At 43.3% G+C, this 27,185-nt stretch overlaps 2 protein-coding genes across 8 annotated transcripts; one reads left to right on the forward strand and one right to left on the reverse strand.

Moving 5' to 3' along the window:
* Positions 1-965: 965 nt before the first annotated feature.
* Positions 966-10,141, reverse strand: LOC115158843 (volume-regulated anion channel subunit LRRC8B-like). 5 transcript variants are annotated; one of them, XM_029708214.1, is made up of 5 exons: positions 10,084-10,141; positions 4,534-4,680; positions 2,416-4,362; positions 1,856-1,945; positions 966-1,418 (listed from the first exon to the last, which is right to left on the reverse strand). In XM_029708214.1, the coding sequence occupies exons 2-5, from the start codon at positions 4,669-4,671 to the stop codon at positions 1,128-1,130; spliced, it is 2,466 nt and encodes an 821-aa protein (XP_029564074.1). In that variant the 5' UTR covers positions 4,672-4,680; positions 10,084-10,141; the 3' UTR covers positions 966-1,127. The 5 variants fall into 5 exon arrangements, with proteins under 5 accessions (XP_029564074.1, XP_029564078.1, XP_029564076.1 ...); XM_029708218.1 differs by lacking the exon at positions 10,084-10,141 and adding an exon at positions 7,006-7,128 and having other exon boundaries at positions 4,534-4,676; XM_029708216.1 differs by lacking the exon at positions 10,084-10,141 and adding an exon at positions 7,006-7,128.
* On the forward strand, positions 10,065-25,581 carry kyat3.2 (kynurenine aminotransferase 3, tandem duplicate 2). Of its 3 annotated transcripts, XM_029708227.1 has the most exons (15): positions 10,065-10,182; positions 15,347-15,429; positions 15,529-15,593; positions 15,899-16,043; positions 16,380-16,529; positions 17,619-17,705; positions 17,829-17,957; positions 18,909-19,029; positions 19,201-19,277; positions 19,877-19,966; positions 20,204-20,390; positions 21,116-21,189; positions 21,756-21,842; positions 22,018-22,088; positions 25,431-25,581. In XM_029708227.1, the coding sequence occupies exons 1-14, from the start codon at positions 10,089-10,091 to the stop codon at positions 22,069-22,071; spliced, it is 1,443 nt and encodes a 480-aa protein (XP_029564087.1). In that variant the 5' UTR covers positions 10,065-10,088; the 3' UTR covers positions 22,072-22,088; positions 25,431-25,581. The 3 variants fall into 3 exon arrangements, with proteins under 3 accessions (XP_029564087.1, XP_029564085.1, XP_029564088.1); XM_029708225.1 differs by lacking the exon at positions 25,431-25,581 and having other exon boundaries at positions 22,018-22,433; XM_029708228.1 differs by lacking the exons at positions 10,065-10,182; positions 25,431-25,581 and adding an exon at positions 10,564-10,651 and having other exon boundaries at positions 22,018-22,433.
* The last annotated feature ends 1,604 nt before the right edge of the window (positions 25,582-27,185 follow it).

Genomic DNA, 27,185 nt, shown 5'->3' on the forward strand with positions numbered 1-27,185 from the left:
TGTGTGTTTTGTTCTATATTTATATTTTTAATCCCAGCCCCCGTCCCCCCAGGAGGCCTTTTGCCTTTTGGTAGGTCGTCATTGTACATAAGAATTTGTTCTTAACTGACTTGCCACAATTATTTTATTGTGGATATGGGCTGATAGACTTGCCCAGTCTTTCAAAAACAGTGTCACAGTTAAGTTCACAAAAATCACACTTTTATTTGTATGTGGCACGAGTAACACTAAGTGACCACAGATATGTGACTAGTCTGACCACACAGGCTAAACCAAGGCAATCATCATTATAAAAACAAATGGTCGTGTTATGAAATGCCCAACAGGAGCTCAATATAAAATGTAAGTATATTTTTTTATCAAACAGAGCTTGTCAGTGGTCCACTGTAAACAATGACTGTATGTCGTACTTGGCAGCAACAGAATGGATTGGAACATGGAGGGTGTTCATTTGGAATAGTCATATTACATTACTATTATAAAAGTAAGTATTTTCCCCGTTTACTAGTACTTAACCTAGGCGATTAGTCCTTTGCTCTTATGAGCCTTCAAACGTATAGACAGTTTTCATAGTCATCACTGCATTCTCTACCAGGAAGTTGGTTGGCCCGCTTTGATGTCAACTAGATTGATACATTGCTATGTTTTCGTTTATAAAGCCCTTTTACAAAAACCATCGCTGTACCTAACATCATTACTAACCTTTAGACCCCCGGTCTCAGGGATGATTAACTCTGGAAATTCCTTTGGTTTCTACTGAGTTAGGTAAATCAGATTTTAGTTTTCTTGCACCTTATTTGTTGAACTATCTTCAAAATGTTCTGAAATGTGATGTTTTGGTGCTTCTAAGGTAATTCAGAAATCTGACTGAGGACCTTACTACTGATGAATGTGTTTGTTTTTTGACAGTTTTTCTTTCTGATCGCACTTTGTATTTTATATTTTAATATGTTTATTTTCTGTAATTTTTGTAATTCAGGGCTCATCTGTAAAAGAGACCTTAGTCTCAGTATGACTCTCAGATAAAATAAAGGTTCAATAAGTATCCCCTGTGGCTAGGCCAGGTAAACCTACTAATACCCCAGGTTTAAAGCCACTGAGTTAGATGTTAATTTGGGGTAGCCCCATCACATGGAGTATATCACGCTGCAGGGCGTATCTCCATGTCCTGCTGTATTACAGACAATGGGGTTACAGATGAGAGCATTCCCCACTCCTTCAGCCTCCATTTTCCCCAGGTACTCCTTATCAGGCCTCTGGAAGCCCTCCTTGACACTGGGGGGCAGAGAGTTGAGCAGCCCCTCCTCTACCAGCAGTCCACTAGGCATCAGGCTGTGGCACTCCTCCAGCTCGGCAGGAAGGCTCTCCAGCTGGTTCCCCCTCAGGTCCAACATCACCAGGTTGGTCAGCTCCCTCACCTGCACGGTTGAGGTCAATTCCATTTCACTTCAGAAGCCTTTCCCAGAATTGTTTGTGTTATCAAGTCAACTCCTTTTCACTGGAATGAGTGACAAGGTGTTGATATGATAGCACAAACAGACTTGCACTAAGGCTATTCAATTCAGGAACAATACAATACGATATCCTTTATTGTCCATGCACATGGAAATTCATTTTGTGAAATCAGCATACAAAAAATACACAACAAACAAAACAAAACACTATCATACATGCAATACGGAAAACCCTGGAATGATAATAATTAATGCATACATAATTATTCACAGTCCCTGCCGCCTACTGTCCAACCATGTATTGGGCCTACATCTGTCCTATAGAAAACCATTGAGGAAAATTTGAATTTCAGTTGACTTCCTGAATTGAAATAGAATTGACCCCAACTCTGCTCACTTACCTGGTGGGGGACCACTGACAGGTTGTTGTGACCTAGCAGTAGGGACTGGAGGGTCTTACACTGGAACATGCCTTCTGGGAGATGGTCAATCTAAGGTATAAGAGATAAAACAAATAGATTCTGATTATAAAGTTGCAATTCAGCCTGTCTCTCTCTCTCTCAAAAAAAAGGTACCTATATATTACCATTCTCTAAATACAATTTTATTTAACTAGGCAAGTCAGTTAAGAACAAATTCTTATTTTCAATGTCAGCCTAGGAACGCTGCCTTGTTCAGGGGCAGAACAACAGATTTGTACCTTGTCAGCTCAGGGATTAGATCTTGCAACCTTTCAGTTACTAGTCCAATGCTCTAACCACTAGGCTACGCTGCGACAATGATTTAACACTCAGTTTTTACACTTGCTTTATAAATCTTTTAGGATTGTGGGTTAAGTAAACACAATCAAATAGCCTACACAACTACAATGATGTCCACGTGTCTGTATGAAAAGAAAGTTCCCAAAAACTTGATTAATGAATGAACACATTAAACGTGTAATCATATATAATATACATACATTATTGTTAGACACATTGAGGAGCTGCAGTCTCTTCAGTTCCTGTATTTCAATGGGAATGGCAGACAGCTTGTTGTGACTGAGGTCTAGCAGATAGAGTCTGCTGCACAGGAACAGCTGTGCTGGCATGCAGCTGATGAGGTTATGACCCAGGTGAAGCTGCTCCAGGTTGCCCAGCACTCCAACGTGGACTGGGATGTAAGTGATACTGTTGTACTTCAGCTTCAGGATAGAGAGCTTGGGAAGGTGCTGGAAACTGATGATCTCCTCAATGGTTTTGAGGTTGTTCCCTTTGAGGTCTATTTCTTGCAGGTTCTTCAGGCTGAAGATATGACTCGGTATCCGCTGGAGATCACAGTTCAGTAGCTCCAAGCAGGTGAGCTGGGACATCATTTTCAGACTCTGCAGGACAGAGAGTTGGGTGCCTTCGTTGTCGACGGAAAGCTTCTGTATCGAGGGTATTGAGTTAGTAATCACTTTCGGCATCGCGGTGATGGTGCACTTGATGAATAACACCTTCAGATTCTTGAGCTTGGGTAGGCTGTTGACGAACGTCGTGTTGTCCTGATTGAACATATTTCCATACAGATAGAGCTCAGTCAGGTTACACAAACTGAAAACCCACCAGGGAGCTTGTTCCACCTCTGTGAACTTCATCCTCAGGATCCTCAGGTTCTCAGAGAGAAACCCCAGAGCCATGAGGTCTACGGTGGCAGGAGAATGATCCAGCCAGATCTCTCTCAGGTTCCCAAGCTGCGTAAGCTTCTGTGTGAGCCTAGGATCCGGTATCAGCTGCAGCTTGAGCACCTCCAGCTCCCTGATATCGAACACGGCCTCTGGGATGCCGCTGAGGAGCATGAGATGGAGCTCTATCTGGTCCTGAGCGTTACGCATCACCTTCTGGGTCAGCTTCTCCAAAGGCCACATGTAGTTCAGGTTGAGCTGCCTCAGTTTCTTCTCACTGACCTCTGAGAGGAAGACTGCAAAGCGTTTAGAGAACAGAGGGTTATACTGGTCCAGGAGGTGGAGGATGAAGGCAAAGTCATTCTTGACATCGGGGATGTCGCTAAAGCTGCTCTCCTCCCTCACTGAGTCAAAGGAGTACTCCCTGAGAGAGTTTCTCATCATCCACCAGAAGCTGTAGAAGCAAGTCAAGCTGTAAATGACCATCAGTACTGTGTAAACCAAGGAGAGGAGCCAGAAAATGGTGGCCAGTGAGTGAACACAGTGAAAGGGCTGAAACGGCATCAGCGCTTGGGAATCTACCACACAGTCAACGTCAAACAGGATATGTGAGGCTGCGTAAGGGATATAGGCCAAGGTGAACAGCAGAAACACAATCTTGGTGACTATCTGCCTCATATACAAGTGATAAATGATGTCTTTGTCCTCCACGTGTACCTTCAATTTCTTCACCTTCTCAAAGATAGCTTTGGCCTGCTCACCTTCCTTTTTGTCTAAAACGCTAAGAAACTCTGTCCCCATCGGCCTTCTGCTGCTATAGTCTGATGTTGAAGAGGTCTGGAGAGCAGGACTACACATGCTCATTGAGGGCTGGGCCCCACCCTGCTCTGCCACTGTCTCTGACAAGGCCCGGGTGGTCCAGGGAGAGTCACAGCATTTGTGTAGAATGGAGACAAAGTGCATGAGTCTGGAGCTGGTACTAGGGTACTTAAACCACAAGTTGCTTATAATCACAAGAGCCAGAGTTTCTAGCATCACGACATAGGGGAAGAACTTGGCGAACCAGTGGAGTTGTTTTTCATAGCACACGGCGTCAACGTAAGCATACTGCTGAAGATCTAGCTTGTAAAGGCCCTTGGGGAGGAGAGGGAAGCTAGCTTCAGTAGTGACATTCCTTAATGTGGTGCCTCTATGGTTAAAAACCACACAGAAGTCATCTGATGTCATCTGACAGGGGACGCAGACGATCTTGCGGAGGGTGACCTGCAGGCAAGGGAATTTAAACATAAGGAAGCATCAGAAACGTCATAATAACCTGGAACTAAAGCCTTATACACTGGGAGACAGATGGAATGACATTGAAAATAACAAGAGCTTGGGTGAAGAAAATCACATTAAAACACAAATGAAACATTTTCTGTTAAAATTCCTTGCCTGCAGGGTTCCTCCGAGGGTTCCAATTGAGAACATCATGATGGAGAGGTAGTGGCTGAAGACGTCCCACCAGGGCTGGAGAACACGGTACAGGGACTGGCCCTGGGCAAAGTCCTTCAGCTCACCTTCTGAGAGCATCTCAGCTGCCTACGTGGAAAAAGACTCATACATAAAGGAAGGAATAATAACAGTGTATTAAAAGCAAAAAAAATATGTTTTAAGTGAGAAATTAGGCTGGTTTAAAGCCAAAAGAAATAAGGAAACATGAACACCACAAGGCCTAACTTCAACTATGCTCTACCAGGGTTTTGTGCAAATAAAATTAATATGAGTCAATTGGTTACAGCAATGAGTTTGAAAACCAGTTTTGAGTTTAAACTCTGAAGCAAGTGTAGGGCAGGGAAGGCTGCCTGTAAAGTTAAGACTACTTGTTTGATTTTCATGAAAAAGTGAGAGCCAATGTACTGTACTTTTGTCTTTACTAATCAATAATTGTATTATTAGCATTTTACCAGTAATGTTGTATTATCAAAATATGTTTAGAAGCTAGCTACAGTAGCTGCCTTAATAAGGCCCTCATCTAACGTTACATACAGCTAGCTAACCTTAGCTAGTTAGCTTAAGTGTAGCTAGCTAGCTAATGATGTTACCTAAACAATACATTTAACTAGCTAAATAGTAACCAACAAAACATTGACAAAAACCGTAGCTACTTCTATTGGTATTTTCTTTGAAGAACAACACGAACTTCATGTGAATCTGATGGCACACTGTTAGTTAGCTAATAACATCACAGATAGAACAACGAGAACATAATTGATAATATCTAACAAGCGGGAAGAGTCTGAGAAAAAAGATGAACTGCCGATGAGCATTATTGACTAAGTGACAGCAAACTGCCCGCTGCAAATTGAGGAGACACATACACCTCCGCACACTGCTCCTAATCTGCAGTTTTTTGGTCTATAAACTTTTTTTTTTTTATCTATAAACTTGTAGAGAGTATTTTGACAACATCTATTTAGGAATATTAAAACACTTCCTGTTTTTGTTCCCCGATCACGAGTATCATCAGATCCGACTATAAACGGTCAATTACGAATAAGACTATGGCCAGGTTGGCATACCCATAGTCTTTTCAAAGGCCAGCCACCTCGACCTAGATGACAGCCTGGACACAGGGGTAGACGTAATATAGTAAATGTAAATCCGACACACTCTGATGTTATGTTTCGTCTGGTATGTAATTCATTTGTGGATGTTAATCATCCATTGTGTATGATATGTTACGAATTTGCAAAACATGATATTGTTTAAGAATTCCAATTTGTTGTGGCTAACATTAGCTAGGTGGCTAACGCTAACATTTGCGAGGCTAGGGGTTAGGGCTAGGGTTATAGGCTAGGGGTTCGGGGTAGGGTTAAATTTAGGGTTAGTGGTTAGGTTAAAGACTTATTAAAAGCCAATTTATGCTTGATCGTCAATGTGGTCGAAGGCTCTATATGGAGGGTGTGACACAATTGCGGAGCCTCCGGAGGGATGCAGAGGCCAAATTTAGCTCTGTACCGGATTGCCGTGCACCTCCCAAATGTTATAACAATGCAGAGAACTCCATATAGCTCCCGTTGACATAACTGATGGTCGGTAGATGGGGACGGGAGGTCCAGTATAAACACAAACTCACTTCCTTGACAACGTCATTCACAACAGCTCTGCTCAACAGCTCCGTGCTGCTCCGCGAAGCCCAATAAGTATAAATGCCTTGACTTCTGCAGATGCCGTATAACTGACGGCAGATTGACCATGCAGCATCTTTTAGCTAACATCCCTAGTAGTTACAAAGTAGCTAAAAAAGTAGTAAGTAGTTTCAAAGTTGCCTAAATGCTAAAGTTGTTCATGATGAGATTCGAACAAGGGTCTAGCCAATGAGACCCAGCTGCGACCTAAAAGGCCTTCAGACCTGTAACCCATCCATTTCAACATCACGCCTCAACGTTTTATGTCATCTAAAGAGAAGACGTGAGTTGTGTAGTTAATGGACTCTCACATGCTGTTTATATCATGTAAGCTAAAAGCCCATTTATGCTTGATCGGTGAATGTGGTCGGAGGCCTCATATGGAGGTTGTGACTCAATCGCGGAGCCTCTGGAGGCATGCAGAGGCCAAATCAAGCTCCGTACCGCATCGCCATGTGCCCCTCAAATTGTTTACCAATGGGGCTCCATATAACTCCGTATTGACATGAATAGTTGAAAGTAGGTGGGGGCGGTACGTCCCGTATTCACAAACTCACTTTCTTGACAATTTCCTTCACAATAGCTCTGCTCTCCTAAGAGCAAGAAGCATGAAAGCCCTGAGATTGGCAGAGGCTGCATGCAGTAAATGCTGTACAGCCACTTCAGATTACGGATGACCATATGCAGAGCCTTTAAATATTGGGAAAAATGCATATTAGTGTGTGCAATGTCTGACCTTTGCAGGATTAATGGAGGCAGCATGGTCAAAACCGATGTCTGCATTGGCCCTGCAGCATTTACTGCGATACTTCTTGCGCTTTGCGGAGCAACACAGGCCTGTTGAGCAGAGTTGTTATGAAGGTAGATGTCAAAGAAGTGAGTTTGTGTTTATACAGGACCTCCAGCCACCCATCTACTGTCAACCAATCATGTCAATGCGGAGCTATACGGTGCCCTCCGCATTGTTATAACATTTGGGAGGCGCAGTCGGTGGAGCTTAATTTGGCCTCTGGATGCCTCTGGAGGCACCGAAATTGCGTCACACCCTCTGACCACGTTTTCTGATCAATTATACATTGACTTTTGGGCCTATTTGTTAGGTTTGGGAGTTTGATTTGTTATTATTAGCTTGTAACTAACACATATCGTTAATACAGTCTTTTGTATTGCTATTATTAGCCTATGCATTGCTACATGTGCATTTATTGAGTGTTGCCATTGACTGTTATTTAAGCAGTGTTTATCACTGATGAAAGGATTTATATAGCATTACATGCATATAGATCCTATTCAATTCAATCATACAGTTGAAGTCAGAAGTTTACATACACTTAGGTTGGAGTCATTAAAACTCATTTGTCAACCACTCCACAAATTTCTTGTTAACAAACTATAGTTTTGGTAAGTCGGTTAGGATATCTACTTTGTGCATGACACAAGTAATTTTTCCAACAATTGTTTATAGACAGATTATTTAACTTATAATTTACTGTATCACAATTCCAGTGGGTCAGAAGTTTACATACACTAAGTTGACTGTGCCTTTAAATAGCTTGGAAAATTCCAGAAAATGATGTCATGGCTTTAGAAGCTTCTGATAGGCTAATTGACATCATTTGAGTCAATTGGAGGTGTACCTGTGGATGTATTTCAAGGCCTACCTTCAAACTCAGTGCCTCTTTGCTTGACATCATGGGAAAATAAAAAAAAATCAGCCAAGACCTCAGAAAATAAATTGTAGACCTCCACAAGTCTGGTTCATCCTTGCGTGCAATTTCCAAATGCATGAAGGTACCACATACGCAAGTATAAGCACCATGGGGCCACGCAGCCGTCATACCGCTCAGGAAGGAGACGCGTTCTGTCTCCTAGAGATGAACGTGCTTTGGTACGAAAAGTGCAAATCAATCCCAGAACAACAGCAAAGGACCTTGTAAAGATGCTGGAGGAAACTGGTACAAAAATATCTATATCCACAGTAAAACGAGTCCTATATCGACGTAACCTGAAAGGCCGCTCAGCAAGGAAGAAGCCACTGCTCCAAAACCGCCATAAAAAAGCCAGACTACGGTTTGCAACTGCACATGGGGACAAAGATCGTACTTTTGGCAGAAATGTCTTCTGGCCTGATGAAACAAAAATAGAACTGTTTGGCCATAAGGACCATTGTTATGTTTGGAGGAAAAAGGGGGAGGCTTGCAAGCCAAAGAACACTATCCCAAATGTGAAGCACGGGGGTGGCAGCATCATGTTGTGGGGGTGCTTTGCTGCAGGAGGGACTGGTGCACTTCACAAAATAGATGGCATCGTGAGGCAGGAAAATGATGTGGATATATTTACGCAACATCTCAAGACATCAGTCTTGAAGTTAAAGCTTGTTCGCAAATGGGTCTTCCAAATGGACAATGACCCCAAGCATACTTCCAAAGTTGTGGCAAAATGGCTTAAGGACAACAAAGTCAAGGTATTGGAGTGGCCATCTCAAAGCCCTGACCTCAATCCCATAGAAAATTTGTGGGCAGAACTGAAAAAGCGTGTGCGAGCAAGGAGGCCTACAAACCTGACTCAGTTACACCAGCTCTGTCAGGAGGAATGGGCCAAAATTCACCCAGCTTATTGTGGAAGGCTACCCGAAACGTTTGACCCAAGTTAAACAATTTAAAGGCAATGCTACCAAATACTAATTGAGTGTATGTAAACTTGTGACCCACTGGGAATGTGATGAAAGAAATAAAAGCTGAAATAAATCATTCTCTCTACTATTATTCTGACATTTCACATTCTTAAAATAAAGTGGTGATCCTAACTGACCTAAGACTGACCTAAGACAGGGAATATTTACTAGGATTAAATTTCAGGAATTGTGAAAAACTAAGTTGAAATATATTTGGCTAAGGTGTATGTAAACTTCCGACTTCAACTGTATGTGTAATTCTATGGTTACATCACTAGCTCTAGAATATGCCAGTATCCATGCCTTTAAATAGATAACACAGATTTTTGAGGAATATAATTTATAGATGCCTACTGAATTTGAACAGGGGTTCCCAAAATGGTTTGCATCGTAGACCCTTTTTTCAAATTATTATTATTATAGCAAATTCATCAGGAATCCCCTCATAATATCAGAACCCAACTCCTTCAGAGTGTGAAAACAATACTCAACAACCATTTTTACTATGACTTCTGCAGTGCATGGCCAGACTAATCAGACCTTGGGCCCTGGAAAATATAATTTTATAGGCTCCACTCTTGGCATATCAGAGAGAAAAATGTCCAGGTTTAAAGCTAATTTCTTGCAAATGTACACATTTTGCCATGGGGCAGAGAGTAGATATTGAAGTTTGAAAGCAAACTTCTTGCAATTCTACACATTTTGCAAAGGGGCAGAGTGTGCCATTTGCAATTTAAAAGCCTAAATTACAGTGCATGTATGTTCAAAATAACATTTGGGGGGATTGAGTTGAAAAAATGTATCATTGATGGATTACTGTAGATACCAATATCCCTGTGAGCCTCTCAGGCCCGTGTTGTTTATCTAAAAGTTAAGAACATACATTGTGGATGAACAATATTACATTGTATTGTATTGAACACTCTAAACTTTTTCCACTAAATTATTGTCCAAAATTCGTTTAGTCTGTTGTTGCTAGCAATATAAAAAAATATATTGTAAAAAAGAAATAAGATCTTCAGCAAAACCCCACTTTGGGAACCCCTATACAGTACCAGTTACATTTGTTTTGTCCTATCCCTTTATATCTAACCGAGTGGTAGGTCTGTATTGGTCTGAAACACAATTTGCTGCATGTACCTTTAATGTGGCTGGAGCTGGAGAGAAGTAGACACGCTCATTTTTCCCTTGGAATCCACCTTTTCCTCGAATTAAATATCGTAGGTCTATTCTTCAATTGTAAGTATGCTTGCAATTTCCTAAAGTCCGTTTCAAGTACATGTGTCATTCTATTTTGCTTTGCTCGGTTTTGTTCAGAAATAATTTCAATGACGTGCAGTGAAGTTTCATGACAAAATTCATGAAATATATAACGTTACTGCTATTTGCTGCGGATATTTTAATACCTTTGGCTTCCTAATACATATTAGTTTCTTATTAATGTTGTACGTTTCGTAATTGAATACTTTGCGATTTAAAACTATTACGTTTTATAACTTTCTAAACGTTTTAATTTTAAACATGTATATCAGACTCTCTGAATCACGAAAGTGTCAATCATGAATGGTGTTGAGTGTATAACTTCGACCCATTCCATTCACTGATTTGATTGGTCAGAGTTGGGGGTGGGGATATTTTGCAGTGTAGAATCTTACGACGCAAAACGTGAGCTGGTTTTGCTAAACGCGTCTCCTCTCTCTATTTCCAAGTAAGTGAACTAGCATTTTTAGGTGCATATTTTATGATTCGTGCTATCCGGAATACTTGGGACGTCCCGACCCCATTGAAGTTGATATTTTATATGGGAAGGGGTTAAGATTAGGGTAGGATCGTCCCAAGAATCCCGGATAGGGTTTAGGGTAGGGACGTTTAGTTCAGATCTACTCAGGGGTTTCTAAAGTAAGCCAGCATCAGTTATCTTCCCATTCCAGCTCAGGCTTCATCATAGGTGCTTTTAGCAACGCTAGTCTATAACTGAAGCTGGTTAGCTTTAGGAAACCCTGAGTAGATCTGAACCAGTACCTGACGCCCAGAATCCTTCCATTCAAAGCCCCATTGGAGCTCTGCAACCAGAGTCCGACGGGCCCCGACATTATACATTACTTTAGCCCCGGGTAAGGTATTTTTTAAACATGATCAATAACTAGGGTACCGGCATGGTTTGGGTATCACTAAATTGATCACAAATATTTTGAAGCTGAGCCGTTTCCATGTGCTCTACTGCACTGCACAGTACAGTCATATGACTAAGATCATAACATGGCGTCAGAAGTGCTTTAACCTTGCCAAATATAAAACGAGAGATTGTTTTACAGAAAATAATAGCCTAATGTTCCTTGAGTTTTGTCGGCGTTTAGAGGGATGAACAGTAGCTAACTACAGTCTGCCTCTTCATTGAGCAGAGTAGTCCAAGCAGAGCCGTTGCTGTGGATACTCATCGACTCGGAGCTGCCATGAGCAGAGCACATGCAGCGCCAGCTGCACACAATATTGGGACAGACAGAGAGGAGCTGCTAATCAGTTTAAAAACAAATGTATTGCAACAATGATAACAATATTACACATAAATACAGGGACATTCCTGTGAATACAATGAAAAATAAATGAAATAATAGAACAGGAAGCGACGCCCCCCGCCAAAAAAGAATAATTCAGGACATTAATATGTGACAAGCCAATGAGACATTAACAGACATTCAGTGACTTGATTTCTAATAATTTTTCTAATTTTTTAAGTTTCACAAGTTTGGGGGATATATGAAATTGTAACAGTTCAATGAAAAAAAACCTACAAAATAAGGAATTTTTCCGCCCCATTTACATTTGTGAATATAATATTTGTCCAAGAGAATAATAATGTTAATAAATAGTTATGATCAGAATTACAAGGATAGGCATAATGCCAACATCATCAAAGGTTAACATGGGTAATTCTTGAGATTTTATACACAACCATTCATGAATCTCAATCCATAGTTTACTAGAATGGCAGGATGAAGAAAATAAATGCTCTATAGATTCTGAATCAAAGGAACAAAAAACTCAAGGCATTTTGTCAAAATGGAGTCTTTTGTGCAAGAAATCATTAACAGGGTAGAAGGAAGAAAATACACTGCTCAAAAAAATAAAGGGAACACTTAAACAACACAATGTAACTCCAAGTTATCACACTTCTGTGAAATCAAACTGTCCACTTAGGAAGCAACACTGATTGACAATAAATTTCACATGCTGTTGTGCAAATGGAATAGACAACAGGTGGAAATTATAGGCAATTAGCAACACACCCCCAATAAAGGAGTGGTTCTGCAGGTGGTGACCACAGACCACTTCTCAGTTCCTATGCTTCCTGGCTGATGTTTTGGTCACTTTTGAATGCTGGCGGTGCTTTCACTCTAGTGGTAGCATGAGACGTAGTCTACAACCCACACAAGTGGCTCAGGTAGTGCAGCTCATCCAGGATGACACATTAATGCGAGCTGTGGCAAGAAGGTTTGCTGTGTCTGTCAGCGTAGTGTCCAGAGCATGGAGGCGCTACCAGGAGACAGGCCAGTACATCAGGAGATGTGGAGGAGGCCGTAGGAGGGCAACAACCCAGCAGCAGGACCGCTACCTCCGCCTTTGTGCAAGGAGGAGCAGGAGGAGCACTGCCAGAGCCCTGCAAAATGACCTCCAGCAGGCCACAAATGTGCATGTGTCTGCTCAAACGGTCAGAAACAGACTCCATGAGGGTGGTATGAGGGCCCGACGTCCACAGGTGGGGGTTGTGCTTACAGCCCAACACCGTGCAGGACGTTTGGCATTTGCCAGAGAACACCAAGATTGGTAAATTCGCCACTGGCGCCCTGTGCTCTTCACAGATGAAAGCAGGTTCACACTGTGCTCATGTGACAGACGTGACAGAGTCTGGAGACGCCGTGGAGAACGTTCTGCTGCCTGCAACATCCTCCAGCATGACCGGTTTGGCGGTGGGTCAGTCATGGTGTGGGGTGGCATTTCTTTGGGGGGGCCGCACAGTCCTCCATGTGCTCGTCAGAGGTAGCCTGACTGCCATTAGGTACCGAGATGAGATCCTCAGACCCCTTATGAGACCATATGCTGGTGCGGTTGGCCCTGGGTTCCTCCTAATGCAAGACAATGCTAGACCTCATGTGGCTGGAGTGTGTCAGCAGTTCCTGCAAGAGGAAGGCATTGATGCTATGGACTGGCCCGCCCGTTCCCCAGACCTGAATCCAATTGAGCACATCTGGGACATCATGTCTCGCTCCATCCACCAACGCCACGTTGCACCACAGACTGTCCAGGAGTTGGCGGATGCTTTAGTCCAGGTCTGGGAGGAGATCCCTCAGGAGACCATCCGCCACCTCATCAGGAGCATGCCCAGGCGTTGTAGGGAGGTCATACAGGCACGTGGAGGCCACACACACTACTGAGCCTTATTTTGACTTGTTTTAAGGACATTACATCAAAGTTGGATCAGCCTGTAGTGTGGTTTTCCACTTTAATTTTGAGTGTGACTCCAAATCCAGACCTCCATGGGTTGATAAATTGGATTTCCATTGATTATTTTTGTGTGATTTTGTTGTCAGCACATTCAACTATGTAAAGAAAAAAGTATTTAATAAGATTATTTCATTCATTCAGATCTAGGATGTGTTATTTTAGTGTTCCCTTTATTGTTTTGAACAGTATATTTAAAAATGAGTTTCTTTAACTTTTGGGATAACTGGACAATTAAGGTGAAAGGTAGTCGCTTTTAACCATAGCATGGGTTGGTCACTTCCGTAGCAATATATTGAATTATAAATCACCAAAAATGACTTCATTAACTGCCAATCGTATCCACTTATTGTTGTGGAATTGCTTTGCAAACTTTCAAATATTCTCTCTGAGTAATATTAACCTGAAATTTACCAATGAACTCATCAAACGGCAAAAACTCCCTAGTATTGTCCACCAAATCACATACAAAATACCCTTGTCAAACCAAAGGCCTTTGTAATTCGATTTCATATTCATTTTAATAACTCTATTATTCCAAATCAATGTTTTGTGGGGGGAAAATTGTGCTTGAATATCATTTTCCAGAATAAAAAAATTGCTGGTGAAACTTAGACAATTTCACAGGTAATTTTGGAGGGTCAAAATCACATTTCATTAGGAATTCAAACATCTTCCATTAACTCACTGTAATCTAAAAGATCTAAAACCAATTGTATATGGTTATGGAAACTCCTTCCTTTAATGAAGGCTGATTGAGTTTCACTGATTATATCATCAAGGCCTGTTTTCAGCCTATTGGCATAGACATGGTGCTAGTAACTTATAGTCAGTTGTCAACAACATTGTCCAGGTAAAGAGAGTCCTTCTTTGGTTTGGGTATAAGAACAATTAGTCCCCGTCTCAAAGAAGGAGGTAAGATAGCATTAGCAATACCCTCCTTGTAGACCGAAAGCAATAACTCTCTAATATCAGACCCAAAAATGTGGATAGAATTCAGGAGTCAGGCCGTCCGGTCCAGGTGATTTACCTACAGGTATTTGTTTAATGGCTTGGTCCAATTCAGTAATATCTATATCAGAATCACAGAGTTTCTTAAACCTTTCTTCTATAGGCTTAACAGAGTTATTAACTGAATCAAAAAAGGTATCCAAGTCGCCTTCTGAAAGATGAGATTGATATAGTGAACTGTAGAAAGAGTGTATTTTCTTATTAATCACTTCAAGATCACCAGATATAGTTTCATTTACATATATGGATGTTATACTATTCCTAGTCTGCCTACTCTCCTTCAAATTAAAGAAATAATATGGTGTTTTTTCTTCACCTTTTTCAATCCATTTGGCCTTTGAATGGATGAAGGCACCCTGCGCCTTATCGTTTATATATGTCGTCTAGTTAACATTGGCATTTAGCAAGCTCTGCTTTTTCATCTTCATTTAAATCAGGTTTATTGCTCAGCCTGTTAATATCAACAATAATATACATCTGCTTGGAGAATATTTTCCGAGCTAGCATTTTACCAGCAGTGATGGCAAGACCTCGAATTCTGAATTTAATCATTTTCCATTTGTTAGTGGAAGAAAGAGCAGAATCGAGACAGGTCTCTGCTAATCAGAGTTATAATGTCCGGGAATTGGACTAGTTTGAAAACTATGTTGCGGGTGAAAATGTATTGGTCACAGATTGCAGGTTTTTGGGCTACTTCTATGTTGTACCACAGCTGCCGTGCTGTGCAATCATTCAGTTCTAGTGATTGTCTTCTGTTTATGGCAGAAATATAGTTCATCTTTTGTTTTTTTTTGTTTTTTTCTTCTCTGCTGTACCTTTTGGGATCATCAGTTTTGTATTGCAGTGTTGATCTGTCAAATGAAAAATGGTATTGATCTGCACTGTTTTGTAGATATGAACATTACACGTCGAACCTTCAGCTCTGCATGCGGCTTGATTAACATCAACTGTATCAGAAACATCTCCTACTCACAGGTGAGTGTTATGACATGTTTATAACATTGTTATAGCCTAATATCATGTTGTGTGTAGATGTTCTTGCTTAATCCTGGCATCTCTATTTCTTTGTCTCAGTGTGTTATGACATCATCAAGGCATACAAACTCCAAAAGGATTGAGGGACTGGACAAGAATGTTTGGTAAGTTCGTTGCCAGGTTACCACGGCGTGTACGTTGGACCCACTTAGGAAACCAGGGTAGCACCTGGCAGGAATGAGTCTCAAACTCTGCCAACCGCTTTGCGGTGTGCAACTCAGTGGTTCATTGGATGGTGTATACCTTGTGTATCCCGTACATACGAATAATGCAACTTGAAAGGAACTTTAAACTCCAATAATATGGGGGGGGGGGGGGGGGGGGGGGGGGGGGTTGTAACGTGCTTAAAAAACATTCCTTCATTTCATGAATTAAAGGCACAGTAACTAACTGTCAGTGTTGGTGTCAGGGTGGCCTTCACCTCGGTGGCAGCAGACCCCACCATAGTGAACCTGGGCCAGGGCTATCCCGACATTCCTCCCCCAGCCTACGTCAAGGAGGGCCTGGCTAACGCTGCTGCAGTGGACAAGCTCAACCAGTACACAAGAGGCTTTGTAAGTCTAATAACAGAGTATCTTATCTATTGAAATGTGATATTTTAGGCCTACGTTTAGTGCACCAACATATAGTCATTGCCAGCCAGCCTGCAATGACAGCCAGCCTGCAACTGTATAGATTCACGTATGTGTAAGTTCTAGATCATTCTGAGCTAAACTGGTCAACTGTGGTCATGTAGTGTATAACAGGGTGGTGGTCGCTTTACAGTACAGTACACAGAAAGCTCTGTTAGTTAAATAAAACAGTGGTATTAGATTGCCTCCAGTCATGTGTAAGTGTACATGATCTTGTATTGCTTCTCTGACACTAGTACTTTGTTTGGTCTCTTACAGGGCCACCCGTCTCTGGTGAAGGCTCTTTCTCAGGTGTATGGGAAAGTTTATGGACACCAGATTGATCCTTTCAAGGAGATACTGGTCACAGTAGGTGGCTATGGATCCTTGTTCAGTACCATGCAGGCACTGGTGGAAGTGGGAGATGAGGTGAGGGGTTGTTCTTTGTTTAAACCTACTGACTAATATTTAGCCTGGTACCAGAACTGTTTGTGTTGTATTGCCAACTCCTATGGTCGTAACAAACAGATTTGGGACCAGGCTAGGACATGTTACCCTCTTTGAACCATTTTCACATTTTGATAATGTTTCATAAAAGTTACACCTGTATCTGTAATCTCTCCTCTCCTCCCCTCCCCTCCCCTCCCCTCCCCTCCCCTCCCCTCTCCTCTCCTCTCCTCTCCCTCTCCCCCTCTCCTCTCCTCTCCTCCCCTCCCCTCTCCCTCTCCTCTCCTCTCCTCTCCTCCCCTCCCCTCCCCTCCCCTCTCCCTCTCCTCCCCTCCCCTCCCCTCCCCTCCCCTCCCCTCCCCTCCCCTCCTCTCCCTCTCCTCTCCCCTCCCCTCTCCTCCCCTCCCCTCCCCTCTCCCTCCCCTCCCCTCCTCTCCCTCTCCCCTCCCCTCCCCTCCCCTCCCCTCCTCTCCTCTCCCCTCCCCTCCCCTCCCCTCCCCTCCCCTCCCCTCCCCTCCTCTCCTCTCCCCTCTCCCCTCTCTCCTCTCCTCTCCTCTCCTCTCCCCTCCCCTCCTCTCCCCTCTCCTCCTCCTCTCCCCTCCCCTCCCCTCCCCTCCTCTCCTCTCCTCTCCCCTCCCCTCCTCTCCTCTCCTCTCCTCTCCCCTCCCCTCCCCTCCCCTCCTCTCCCCTCCCCTCCTCCTCCTCTCCTCTCCTCTCCCCTCCCCTCCTCTCCTCTCCCCTCCTCTCCTCTCCTCCTCTCCCCTCCTCCCCTCTCCTCTCCCCTCCCCTCCCCTCCTCTCCCCTCCCCTCCCCTCCTCCCCTCCCCTCCCCTCCTCTCCTCTCCTCTCCTCTCCTCTCCCCTCCCCCCCTCCCCTCCTCCCCTCCCCTCTCCTCTCCTCTCCTCTCCCCTCCCCTCCCCTCTCCTCTCCCCTCCCCTCCCCTCCTCTCCTCTCCCCTCCCCTCCCCTCCTCCCCTCCTCCCCTCCCCTCCTCTCCTCTCCCCTCCCCTCCCCTCCCCTCCTCTCCTCCCCTCTCCTCTCCTCTCCTCCTCCCCTCCTCTCCTCTCCTCTAGGTTATAATTATCGAACCCTTCTTTGATTGCTATGTACCCATGGTTCGAATGGCAGGGGCAACACCTGTCTTGATACCATTACGACTTGTAAGTCTACTACTATTCAAAAATATTATAGACTGAGGTTTTGAGTAATTGTGGGAAACATACATATTGCAGAATGACATGCAGTGTTTGACTTCTCTCTTGTCTTCCTCACGAACATCTCAGAGATCCAATAAAGAGACTAGTAGTGTTTCCAGTGCTGACTGGGTCCTGGATCCAGAGGAACTAGCCAGTAAATTCACCTCTAAGACCAAGGCCATCATTATTAACACTCCCAACAACCCCATTGGGAAGGTAAGTGTGGCAGCAGGTAGCCTAGTGGTTAGAGTGTTGGGCCAGTAACTGAAAGTTTTGCTGGATCGAATCCCCGAGCTGACAGGGTAAAAATCTGTCGTTCTGCCCCTGAGCAAGACAGTTAACCCACTGTTCCCCGGGCGCCAAAGATGTGGATGTTGACTATGGCAGCCCCCCCCGCACCGCTCTGATTCAGAGGGGTTTGGTTAAATGCAGAAGAGACATTTCAGTTGAAGGCATTCAGTTGTACAACTGACAAATCCCCCTTTCCTCTGCGGCAATTCTCATGAAGTAGGTCGTCTAGCCATTATGTCCGAGAAACATTTTTCCAATTTGTTCCACCATCTGAACTATGCCCTCTTGGTTCCACCATCTGAACTGTGCCCTCTTGGTTCCACCATCTGAACTATGACCTCTTGGTTCCACCATCTGAACTATGCCCTCTTGGTTCCACCATCTGAACTATGCCCTCTTGGTTCCACCATCTGAACTATGCCCTCTTGGTTCCACCATCTGAACTATGCCCTCTTGGTTCCACCATCTGAACTATGCCCTCTTGGTTCCACCATCTGAACTATGCCCTCTTGGTTCCACCATCTGAACTATGCCCTCTTGGTTCCACCATCTGAACTGAACTATGCCCTCTTGGTTCCACCATCTGAACTATGCCCTCTTGGTTCCACCATCTGAACTATGCCCTCTTGGTTCCACCATCTGAACTATGCCCTCTTGGTTCCACCATCTGAACTATGCCCTCTTGGTTCCACCATCTGAACTATGCCCTCTTGGTTCCACCATCTGAACTATGACCTCTTGGCGAGGTCTCCCTTGTGAAATAGTTATTCTGGCCTAAATGATTCACCCTGGTTAAATAAATAAAGACTTAAATACATCACTACCCTGTCCCTATCACAGTGAGTTTCTGTGTTTAATCCATGTCCCATATTCCAGATATTCACCAAGGATGAGCTTCAGTCTATCTCCAACCTCTGCATCAAACACGACACTCTGTGCATCAGTGATGAGGTTTATGAATGGCTCATCTACAAGGGACACCAACACATCAAAATAGGTACTGTACTTACAGCGTTTTTAGGCTGTGAACATAATTCCTTACATCATATAAGGAAACAGCTGTGTTTTGTGTTTAGTTCAATGTAGTTTAGTTTCATTCCATTTAGTTCAGTTTAATAGTTTGTCTACCTCGGTTACAGTTTCCTCAGCCCTCTTTTTGTTTTGCTAGCCACTCTTCCTGGCATGTGGGACAGAACAATTACCATCAGCAGTGCAGGGAAGACCTTTAGTGTGACGGGCTGGAAGGTAAGGGCTGGGATTGATTTACCATGGGAAACCTCTGTCATGACTTCTAGAGAGTAGGGATTCCTGTTACCATGGGAAACCTCTGTCATGACTTCTAGAGAGTAGGGATTCCTGTTACCATGGGAAACCTCTGTCATGACTTCTAGAGAGTAGGGATTCCTGTTACCATGGGAAACCTCTGTCATGACTTCTAGAGAGTAGGGATTCCTGTTATCATGGGAAACCTCTGTCATGACTTCTAGAGAGTAGGGATTCCTGTTACCATGGGAAACCTCTGTCATGACTTCTAGAGAGTAGGGATTCCTGTTACCATGGGAAACCTCTGTCATGACTTCTAGAGAGTAGGGATTTCTGTTACCATGGGAAACCTCTGTCATGACTTCTAGAGAGTAGGGATTCCTGTTACCATGGGAAACCTGTCATGACTTCTAGAGAGTAGGGATTCCTGTTACCATGGGAAACCTCTGTCATGACGTTTAGAGTATTATGTGTGTGTGTGTCCCGTTTGTTTTATTACGTGTGTGTGTGTGTGTGTTTGATCATGTGAAGTTGAGTTTATATGGTTGTGTATATTCTAACCAGTAGTCTTTGTTGTGCAGCTTGGCTGGTCTATAGGGCCAGAACACTTGATAAAGCACCTTCAGACTGTTATGCAGAACACCTTGTACACCTGTCCAACACCGCTGCAGGTAAGGCCTGCTCATCATTGTAGCAACATGTATTCCGTTGAAGTGTTAAGAAATCAAATGAGTGGGACTTCAAATACTGTTCATCACCCAAACCCTCATCACAACAACACATTTTGTCTTGTGAGAGAATGGAAACCCAAAGAACATGCTATTCCCTATATAATACACTACTGTTGACCAGGGCCCGTAGGGCTTTGAATAATGTATGTGTATCAAGACTATGATCCGTTTCTGCAGGAGGCTGTGGCCCAGGGCCTGCTGAGGGACTATGAGCTGATGGGTCGGCCTGAGTGTTACTTCTCCTCTCTGGCCGTGGAGCTGGAGGGGAAGAGGGACCGCATGGCTGCTATCCTACAGGACGTTGGCATGTCACCTATCATACCTGAGGGAGGCTACTTCATGTGCGTGGACGTCACACCCCTTAGTAAGATACACTTTTATGAAAATAGTAAATTTTTACTTGGTTGTTGTGTAGATGTGATAATAACAGTGTGGTAAAGATGACATAAGATCTTCCATTTGCTGTAATGTCCAAGGAAATTAGGAAATAAAGAAACTGGGCCAGGCTAATGCTAAACTGGGCCAGGCTAACGCTAAACTGGGCCAGGCTAATGCTAAACTGGGCCAGGCTAACTCTAAGCTGGACCAGGCTAACTATAAACTGGGCCAGGCTAACTTTAAACTGGGCCAGGCTAACGCTAAGCTGGGCCAGGCTAACTCTAAACTGGGCCAGGCTAACTCTAAACGGGCCAGGCTAACGCTAAGCTGGGCCAGACTAGTGGAAAACTGGGCCAGGCTAACTCTAAACTGGGCCAGGCTAACTCTAAACTGGGCCAGACTAACGCTAAACTGGGCCAGGCTAACGCTAAGCTGGGCCAGACTAGCGGAAAACTGGACCAGACTAACTCTAAACTGGGCCAGGCTAACTATAAACTGGGCCAGACTAGCGGAAAACTGGACCAGGCTACCAAACAGGCTTGGGATGATCAGAAGTGGAGAGGTCCTGTCTCTGTCTTATTTAACAGTAGGTAACAGGATGGACCAAACATAAAGAGTTTGTACCTGCAGACTGTTTGGCATAACAACTACAAGGACCCTTCATTATTAACTGGCTATAGTTTGACCCTACTATATTTTTCATGGTTGTAGATCAGGACTTGTCTCATATGGGAGATGATGAGCCTTACGACTACAAGTTTGTCAAGTGGATGATTAAGGAGAAGGTAAGAAAAGCCAACAGCTTGATGCCACATCTTATCTGCGTTTCAAATGGCACCCTATTCCCTTTATTCATTTGTATTTATTTAACTAGGCAAGTCAGTTAAGAACATATTCTTATTTACAATGACGGCCTACCCCGGCCAAACCCGGACGACGTTGGGCCAATTGTGCGCCGCCCTATGAGACTCCCAATCACGGCCGGTTGTGATACAGCCTGAAATCATACCAGGGTCTGTAGTGACTCCTCTATGCACTGAGATGCAGTGCCTTAGACCTCTGCGCCACTCGGGACTACCTTTGGCCAGTCGAAAGTAGTGCACTACAATAGGGAATAGGGTGCCATTTGGGACAGCTCTGTGGTAACAGTAGTTTTAGGGAACATTTTAACATGAAATATCACTTACTATCACACAATGAATGCAGAGTAATTGCTGTATGTTAACATTGTAGGTGGTATAAATGGCGTGTTGAATGAAGCACTAGTTCACATGAGGATAATTACTATCAACAAGTTGAACTCTCCAGAGTGTGTTGACGTGTGTTTGTTATTGTCGTGGTTTTGTTGTAGAAACTGGCAGCCATTCCGGTCACAGCGTTCTGTGGTGATGCTTCCAAGAAGCAGTTTGAGAAATACATCCGTCTATGCTTCATCAAGGTAAACATGGGTTCTCTCATTCAGAAAAACGGACTTTCTCACAGGCCAGTTCATTAGACATAAAACGTGGACCGTGTTAAAAGATTGGGTTTAGATGTATTCTTTTGGTTTGGTTTAACATGATAATGTGAATATTGGAGAACGTATCTCATCACCTGTCTGTGTGTCTCTGTAGCAAGACAGCACTCTGGACGCAGCGGAGGCTATCCTCAAGAACTGGAACAAGTAAAATAAGTCCTCTTGGATGTAAGGGTTTGTCTCAAGACCCTCTCTTTTTACTGTGACACCCCTATAACACCTTACTTTGTAGGACAGGTATGGAACGTTTTGCCCTGTTTATATTTGTAGACATTTTATTTTAGTTTTATCTCATTTGATTGGATTTTATATGACACACATAGAATGGATTAACTTCCAGGTTTGAATTTCCTCTTTGTGACATAAGCGCTTGCTGAGTAGCACTCGTCATCCTGGCAACATTGTTTTCCTGTACCCTTCATATGATGGATAGAACCGTTTTAACCCTGTGCAGCCCTCCTGGTTTGGTGTTTTGTATTTCATCTGCGAATAAAAAATATTACTTTTAAAATATCAGGAATTCAGGCAGTTCTAACCTACATTGGTAGCTAAAACAGAATGTGGTTCTGTGTATGATGAGACTGTTAGTAAAATAACTTTTTTGTCACATTAATGTATTGGTAAAACAAGGATAGTACACCAGAGGAGGCTGGTGGGAGGAGACCTAGATACATGATGTGATAGGACACACCTACTGTAGAGGCATTATATACCAAGTGGAAATAAGCAGGGAGTATCTATGGCTACGCTGTGTGTACTTTGCACTAGCAATCCTAGCTTTCAGTAGAACCTCGTCTGCCTGTTGATGTCCAACCAGTGGATTGAGCTGGTGAATTATGGGCACATTACAGTATCCCACCACACCTTTTATAAGAGGCCAGTTGAGTTTTTATAAAGACTGTTCATACTTCACAGCTAGCTTGGTTTTATAGACTGTCCATACTTCACAGCTAGCTTGGTTTTATAGACTGTTTATACTTCATAGCTAGCTTGGTTTTATAGACTGTTCACAGCTCCTAGCTAGAATTTGGTGTTTCTTTCTGTTTAAACCAGTAAGATGCATTGGCTAATACCTTGCAGTCCTGTGTGTACAGTGAGGGGGGAAAAAGTATTTGATCCCCTGCTGATTTTGTGCGTTTGCCCACTGACAAAGAAATGATCAGTCTATAATTTTAATGGTAGGTTTATTTGAACAGTGAGACAGAATAACAACAAATAAATCCAGAAACACGCATGTCAAAAATGTTAAATTTATTTGCATTTTAATGAGGGAAATAAGTATTTGACCCCCTCTCAATCAGAAAGATTTCTGGCTCCCAGGTGTCTTTTATACAGGTAACGAGCTGAGATTAGGAGCACACTCTTAAAGGGAGTGCTCCTAATCTCAGCTTGTTACCTGTATAAAAGACACCTGTCCACAGAAACAATCAATCAATCAGATTCCAAACTCTCCACCATGGCCAAGACCAAAGAGCTCTCCAAGGATGTCAGGGACAAGATTGTAGACCTACACAAGGCTAGAATGGACTACAAGACCATCACCAAGCAGCTGGGTGAGAAGGTGACAACATTTGGTGGGATTATTCGCAAATGGAAGAAACACAAAAGAACTGTCAATCTCCCTCGGCCTGGGGCTCCATGCAAGATCTCACCTTGTGGAGTTGCTATGATCATGAGAACGGTGAAGAATCAGTCCAGAACTACACGGGAGGATCTTGTCAATGATCTCAAGGCAGCTGGGACCATAGTCACCAAGAAAACAATTGGTAACACACTACGCCATGAAGGACTGAAATCCTGCAGCGCCCACAAGGTCCCCCTGCTCAAGAAAGCACATATACATGCCCGTCTGAAGTTTGCCAATGAACATCTGAATGATTCAGAGGACAACTGGGTGAAAGTGTTGTGGTCAGATGAGACCAAAATGGAGCTCTTTGGCATCAACTCAACTCGCCGTGTTTGGAGGAGGAGGAATGCTGCCTATGACCCCAAGAACACCATCCCCACCGTCAAACATGGAGGTGGAAACATTATGCTTTGGGGGTGTTTTTCTGCTAAGGGGACAGGACAACTTCACCGCATCAAAGGGATGATGGACGGGGCCATGTACCGTCAAATCTTGGGTGAATACCTCCTTCCCTCACTCAGGGCATTGGAAATGGGTCGTGGATGGGTATTCCAGCATGACAATGACCCAAAACACATGGCCAAGGCAACAAAGGAGTGGCTCAAGAAGAAGCACATTAAGGTCCTGGAGTGGCCTAGCCAGTCTAGAGACCTTAATCCCATAGAAAATCTGTGGAGGGAGCTGAAGGTTCGAGTTGCCAAACGTCAGCCTCGAAACCTTAATGACTTGGAGAAGATCTGCAAAGAGGAGTGGGACAAAATCCCTCCTGAGATGAGTGCTAACCTGGTGGCCAACTACAAGAAACGTCTGACCTCTGTGATTGCCAACAAGGGTTTTGCCACCAAGTACTAAGTCATGTTTTGCAGAGAGGTCAAATACTTATTTCCCTCATTAAAATGCAAATAATTTTATAACATTTTTGATATGCGTTTTTCTGGATTTTTTTGTTGTTATTCTGTCTCTCACTGTTCAAATAAACCTACCATTAAAATTATAGACTGATAATTTCTTTGTCAGTGGGCAAATGTACAAAATCAGCAGGGGATGAAATACTTTTTTCCCCTCACTGTATGTGGTGTTGTGTGTTTCTGTCACTAGGGGTCAATATATACCTTCGAAAAATCTTAGACTTATTGTAGTGGGCCCAAATTTCATCACGCTACCATTATCATGATTTTTCATTCATGCAAATATTTACAGTACTGTTCCTAATTACAGTGGAGTCCAGGTTGAGTTTTGCCATCTTCCTGGTTGCATTGATTCATATAATCTACAGGAAAATGTATGCAGTCTGATTAGGTAAAATAAGGCATAATGCGAATTATTCAAGTTTGGTCATTATAAAAGGTAATTATAAGATATTACAACGTTGATTTGAACATGTTTTCACTTTCTGAATTCAAACGCATATAAGGGCCTTGAACAACACAAGTGATGCTTCAAATCAGGCAGGATTTCTATTAAAGGACCGTCAGCCAGACTCTTTCCTAAAGGACCGTCAGCCAGACTCTTTCCTAAAGGACCGCCAGCCAGACTCTTTCCTAAAGGACCGTCAGCCAGACTCTTTCCTAAAGGACCGCCAGCCAGACTCTTTCCTAAAGGACCGCCAGCCAGACTCTTTCCTAAAGGACCGCCAGCCAGACTCTTTCCTAAAGGACCGCCAGCCAGACTCTTTCCTAAAGGACCGCCAGCCAGACTCTTTCCAAAAGGACCGCCAGCCAGACTCTTTCCAAAAGGACCGCCAGCCAGACTCTTTCCTAAAGGACCGTCAGCCAGACTCTTTCCTTCATTCACCACCATTACTGGTTAATTTCAACCCATTTTTATCTGTTGATCTGTGTGGGCATGTTTGCTCTGTTATTTTCTCTCTTCCTGCCCCCCAGACAGACAGAGGCTTCACTGGAATAATCCCAAAATGACCAGCTCCAGGGCAGACACCCACTGGCTTATTTCATCGCTTCCTTTTCCTTTTGGAGCAAGAAAGGTATTTCACTGTACTTGTGCATGTGACATTAAAACTTGAAATTGAAACTCTTCCGGTCTAGAAATCTGTCATTTCCCCTGGAGTTCGGCCTACATTAACATTTCCTTCCTGTCGGTCGATGAGGGACCTGAAGACAAGAACCCACCTAGTCATCACTTTGACTAAGGACATCCTGTTTGGCCTAGTAATAGATAATACTATAGGTCTACTACCATTGTTGTATTCTGCTCATAATGTAGATAGTTTTCACTGGACTATAAATCCATGTTCAGTTTGGAAGAGAGTGGGACAAATCCAAGGTTTTGTTCATTGTGAAGGTCTGATGTTTTTTTTTTAATCATGCTTAAGACCTTCCGTAGACAAAACATTCCCATATATCACTGAGTAAAGGGGGCAGGAAAAAGACGGAGTTTCCTATCAATCCCAATGTTGTAAAATATTCCTGGAATGATATTGCCATTGCTCTACCTCTACTTGTATGCATTTGATGAAATAGTATTGGAATATCACCTTTATCAGCAGTAGGTTTATACAGTGTCAGCATGGCTGGTTCCTGCTCTGTCCAACTACACACACACCCTGTTTCAGACCAGTCATGCAGGCTGGGGCACAGTACAGCCTCTTCCCTGTGCAGCCCTGGACCGTGGGAGAGGGATCCTGTTTCTCAGGTCAGACTCATCTGAGTCAGAGTATACTTGTAGTGTAGCACGCACACACTGTCTGAAACGTGACTTGAGGCTGGTTTGTCAGGTTTCACTAGAGGTACCAGTTTATTATCTACGAGTGTTTTGGTTCAGGATGAACTACCAGTCAAAAGTTTGGACACACCTACTCATTCAAGGGTTTTTCTTTATAATTTACTATTTTTACATTGTAGAAGAACAGTGAGACATCAAAACTATGAAATAACACATGGAATCATGTAGTAACCAAAATATGTTAATCTAAATGTTTTATTTGAGATTCTTCAAAGTAGCCCTTTGACAGCTTTGCACACTCTTGGCATTCTCTCAACCAGCTTCATGGAGGTAGTCACCTGGAATGCATTTCAATTAACAGATGTGCCTTTAAGTTAATTTGTGGAATTTCTTTGCCTTAATGCGTTTGAGCCAATCAGTTGTGTTGTGACATGGTAGGGGTGGTATACAGAGGATGGCCCTATTTGGTAAAAGACCAAGTCCATATTATGGCAAGAACAGCTCAAATAAGCATTGAGAAACGACAGTCCATTACTTTAAGACATGGTCAGTCAATCTGGAAAATTTCAAGAACTTTGAATGTTTCTTCAAGTGCAGTTGCAAAAACCATCAAGCGCTATGATGAAACTGGCTCTCATGAGGACAGGCACAGGAAAGTTAGACCCAGACTTACCTCTTCTACAGAGGATAAGGTCATTAGAATTACCAGCCAAATAAATGCTTCAGAGTTTAAGTAACAGACACATCTCAACATCAACTGTTCAGAGGAGACTGTGAATTAGGCCTTCATGGTCGAATTGCTGCAAAGATACCACTACTAAAGGAGACCAATAAGAAGAGACTTTGTTGGGGCAAGAAACACGAACAATGGACATTAGACCGGTGGAAATCTGTCCTTTGGCCTGATGAGTACAAATGTGAGATTTTTAGTTCCAACCGCTGTGTTTTTGTGAGAC

This window comes from Salmo trutta, chromosome 22, assembly GCF_901001165.1.
Source record: "Salmo trutta chromosome 22, fSalTru1.1, whole genome shotgun sequence".
NCBI classification, from domain to species: Eukaryota; Metazoa; Chordata; class Actinopteri; order Salmoniformes; family Salmonidae; genus Salmo; species Salmo trutta.